Genomic DNA, 4472 nt, shown 5'->3' with positions numbered 1-4472 from the left:
GGAGAGAAGAGGGCCTTAGAGATAATTATTAAAAGACACCTAGTCCATCAAAGTCTCTTTTATTATCATGAGTTTTCCTTAATCTATAATTCTAATTAGTTATCGTAATGAACCATATCACTTCATTGGCTTATCTGATAGTGGAGTCCCACATACACAAAACGTGAAGGCTAGTGGGCCACACTAATGGGAAAAAACTAACATAAGGTACTTGTTTTTTTGAAAAATAATCAGTTTTTCCCTATGTCTTATATTTTGTGCTCCATCTATTTCAAAAAGTTGATTCATTCTTCCATTTTGGGATTTCAATAGAAAAAAAATTAAGTTGTTTCCTTGTTTGCCCTTCATTCTCATATTCAAATTCAAACACAAAAATATTGGGGGGGGGGGGGGGGGGGAATTAATTAGAGTTTAAAAAGATGTCATTGCATTTTAAAAATAATGAGGACTATTTTGATAATTCACTTACTTGGGAGAAAATATTGTCTTCCCTTAAGAAGTTTAGATTCCCCAAAAGGGACGAACTTTGGGGACAGACCGCCAGAGGGAGTATTAGTTACGCCTATGTTAATTTGGAACTTGGGGATTGGATGAGAAAGGAAGAAAAAATATTTAAGAGGGAAAGTCGAGAAGAAATTGGAGTGAAAATCGAACTTGTTTTTTAAACTTTCCCTTGTCTTTCTTTTAGTAACCAAACAATGGACATTATTTTTTTAAAATTTTCTCTTCATGTCCATTTCTTTCCCCTAGTTCCAAACACACCTTAAACATTTTATATCCCCAGTTCCAAACACACCCAGAACGTTTGTTAGTTCTAAACAATTAGAAAATAAAGTTAATTTGATGTGATGATATCGCATCTGCATTAAACTCATTACTCCCCTCGTGGCGGTAGACTGACGAGCAAAAGTGAACAAAACTCTTTGCACCAATCTCGCCTTTGATTGGATCAAACTAACATTTGCTACAGTCACTCTCTTGAAGAAGGGAGCCAAATTCATAGGTTAACTAATATTTTATTGTTTTTAACACCACATCCATTCTAAGCAATATATGTATTATTTTATTATTTTTAAGGTGTAATATTTGGCTTTAGGAGATTAAATATTCAATTTTTATTTAGTTTTATGACTCTCTTAGGATTCTTATTGAAAGATCTAGAGTCAAAAGTTTATTATAATCCTTTAGGATAAAATGATAAAAGAATAAAATTTTCGCACCTGTTCAAACGGATTGAAAAAAAAAAATTTCAATCCGTTTGAACTGGTGCAAAATTTTTATTTTTCTAATCATTTTATCCTAAAATTTTCAATCCGTTTGAACAGGTGCGGAAATTTTATTTTTCTAATCATTTTATCCTAAAGGGTCAAAATTTATATTTGTGTCTAGGGCTTTCGTAATTAAATATATGTTCTTTCATTTGATTTTATGACTCTCTTAGGGCTCTCGTTGAAAGCCCTCTAGCCAAATATTAATTATGATCCTTTAGGAAAAAATGATCAGAAAAATAAGATATTTGCACTTGTTCAAACGGATTGAAAATTGGAACACTTAATTTTTTAACTATTTTTTAATATATAAACAGTCTAAAAAAATTAAATAATCTAATTTTTAATCTGTTTGAACATTAGTTGCTTTTAAAAAAAAATTTTAATATATAAGTAGGGTTTGGTTTGGTTTGCTTGTTTTTTCTTAAATAAAGAAATAATATTTTTAATTGGGATAATTTTAATATAAAGAGTATGATGCAGTAGATATTTTAAAAGTAAGTAGCTAAAGTAATAAATTGGCTTTTTAAAGTGTAATTTGGTCCAAAATATTGAGAGCTTGATGCAGGTGCTCTTAACAAGAAAACTTCTAGATATAAATAGCTAGCGACTACTTATTTCTATAAAGAATCATTCCTCAAAATAAAGCTAGCTATGTGAAAACGATAAACAAGTTAAAAATCAAGCGACACACTTAAATAAAAAAAAAACCAAATACCACAAAACTCCTGCAAACAAGGAGCCTCGATGGCATCAAAATCAAGGCCAAGACAACACATCAAAAGCCCTAAAGCAAAACAATCTAAACCACAATCAACGTATGGCAACAGAAGAAACTGCAGAAACTAGACCGGAACAAATTCCAAAGTTCCATGACATAAGTTTCAAATCCGTATTTTGACAGTATCTCATGGAGTATCTGAATCGTTCATCTCTATATCTGTTATAGCTTGTCTGTTGGGAAAATTTGATCTGCCAGTCATAACATTGATTTGAACATGTTTTTCCTTCGCAAAAAGGGCAAAAAGTTGCAGTCTGCAAACAAACAGAAAGTCTGGAAGGTAGATATCCAGATACTAAACTCACCTTCCTATATAATTAAGAGGGTTGGTTAATGATACCCGAAGATGTACTTGGAAACCAGTGTTGGGGTATGAATCCCCCCCTTGAGATTAGAGCAGCACTGCGCGCCCTGTCAAGGTGGAAACTAAGTGTTTGAGCCCGAAGTGGCACAAACTATCTATGTAGACGTCAGGTGGCCGGCACTCACGTAGTGGATTTGACGTTCTCGTTTCAGAAAGAGGTTCAATAGGACAATGTTTTCAAGCATGATCTATGTTATCTTGTGTCTTATTGGTAGTACACACTGTACACTATGGGCGCACAAACTCATTGGTTACATATTTCTCTCTGAAAAAAGGAGGGGTCATGTACTAAGGTGGTCAACAGCGTTGTCTAAAACAAACCATGTTACTTATGTTTGTATCACTATTTGTTGGGGTAAAAAATTCATTCTTCCACTGCTTTTAATACAATTGTATTGGCAGTTTGTGGAATACCACAAGATGATATACTTGGACGGGGACATCCAAGTCTACGACAACATCGACCACCTCTTTGACTTGCCGGACGGCTCCTTCTATGGTGTGGGGGACTGCTTGTGTATGGGCTGGGATGAGCAGTGCCCCGACAAGGTCCCATGGTCTTCAGAGTTGGGACCGGAACCAGCTCTCTACTTCAATGCCGGCATGTTAGTTTTCGAGCCCAGCCTCTCAACCTATGATGATCTCTTGAACACCCTCAAAGTCACACCTCATACACCTTTTGCTGAACAGGTAGTATATAAGATCTTTTTGCCTCCATGACTGGGTTCTAACATCAGCTTGGTTTGGATCGGGGCTTAGAAACTTTCAAAGCTGATCAATTAACTCAGTTATTACCTAAGTGAGTTGGTATGTGGAATTACCCTATTGCCCTCCTTCAAAAAATAGGTTGGCAGCTAGCTAGGTAACCTGAACCACTATGAACTCAATGATATTGGTTATGATACAACAATGCATGTAAAACAAATACACTTTATCAATCAAATACACTTTAAGTGCGTGGGTTCCAGATGAAATTTTTGTTTATCAATCAAGTTAAAATTTTCTCTGAGTTCCTTCCCCAATCTGAACCGATCCAAGCTATTTACGTCCCTCACATTTGATAATTTCTTTGTTCTCTATTGAATAGCCTAGTTGCGTGTGTTTACTTAGCAATTGTACAAACTAATAAAAGGGATTGGGTGATTGTTCTTTTCAGGACTTCTTAAACATGTTCTTCAAGGATATTTTCAAACCCGTCCCACCGATTTACAACCTTATTGTGGCCACATTGTGGCGTCACCCAGGACACATTGAGATCGACAAAGTGAAAGTTGTTCATTATTGTGCAGAGGTGATTGATCACTTTCACTTATCCAATCAATAAACTTTAACTTTCCTATTTTTCAGGTAGATTATATTAATGTTGGTCTAAATGTACTAAAGGTAAACGATTGATTTTTTGTCAGGTATCGAAGCCGTGGAGATATAATGGGAAAGGGAAGAACATGGACAGGGAAGACATAAGGATGCTAGTGAACAAGTGGTGGGACATATACAATGACGAGTCATTGAACTACAAATGGATCAGCGTATCATCAGCTGTAGACGGTATGACTGAAAAAACTTCATGGTGATGCAATTGGAGGCTGGTGGCGTTCATCACCTTATAGCTCCGCCCAGTGCCTAAACTGTGTCTGTAGGGCCTTCTGAATCTTGTTTTGCCTTCTGAGACTTTGTTTTCTTTTAAAAGTTTAAACATAAAAATAGGGTCATCTTCCTTGATGTGCAGGAACGTTAAAGTAGGACGGGGATTTTCTCTATTGTATAAAGATTTTATTTGATTTGTATTTTGTTTGGCCTGTTAATATACAATGATATGCAGGTATAAAAGCTTTAGTAATTAGTACCAAGATTTTGGATAATTTGCTCTGACAAAACTAAAACCCAGGTAACCTACGGAATTTGCCTCTCATTATCTGCTACTCTATGCAAAGAAGGTCGCACACAGCAAACTGAACTTGCTAAACCAAACTACGGGAGGAGATGTTAACATGTACACATGGGGATCGTGTGAAACTTTTAGGCCATAGGAGATTCAAGTTGGATTCATCAAGCCAAT

At 35.6% G+C, this 4472-nt stretch overlaps 1 protein-coding gene across 1 annotated transcript in view; it reads left to right on the top strand.

Moving 5' to 3' along the window:
- The window catches only part of LOC131327034 (galactinol synthase 2-like), a 13433-nt gene extending 9237 nt beyond the window's left edge, over nt 1–4196 (top strand). Inside the window, exons 2-4 of the mRNA XM_058359998.1 lie at nt 2816–3103; nt 3570–3704; nt 3820–4196. Of these exons, the coding sequence (XP_058215981.1) occupies nt 2816–3103; nt 3570–3704; nt 3820–3987 (591 nt within the window). The 3' untranslated portion in view covers nt 3988–4196. The remainder of the gene's footprint in view (nt 1–2815; nt 3104–3569; nt 3705–3819) is intronic.
- The last annotated feature ends 276 nt before the right edge of the window (nt 4197–4472 follow it).

This window comes from Rhododendron vialii, chromosome 5a, assembly GCF_030253575.1.
Source record: "Rhododendron vialii isolate Sample 1 chromosome 5a, ASM3025357v1".
NCBI lineage: Eukaryota > Viridiplantae > Streptophyta > Magnoliopsida > Ericales > Ericaceae > Rhododendron > Rhododendron vialii.
Note: the sequence above shows the minus strand (reverse complement) of the source record. Positions and strands in the feature narration are given on the sequence as shown.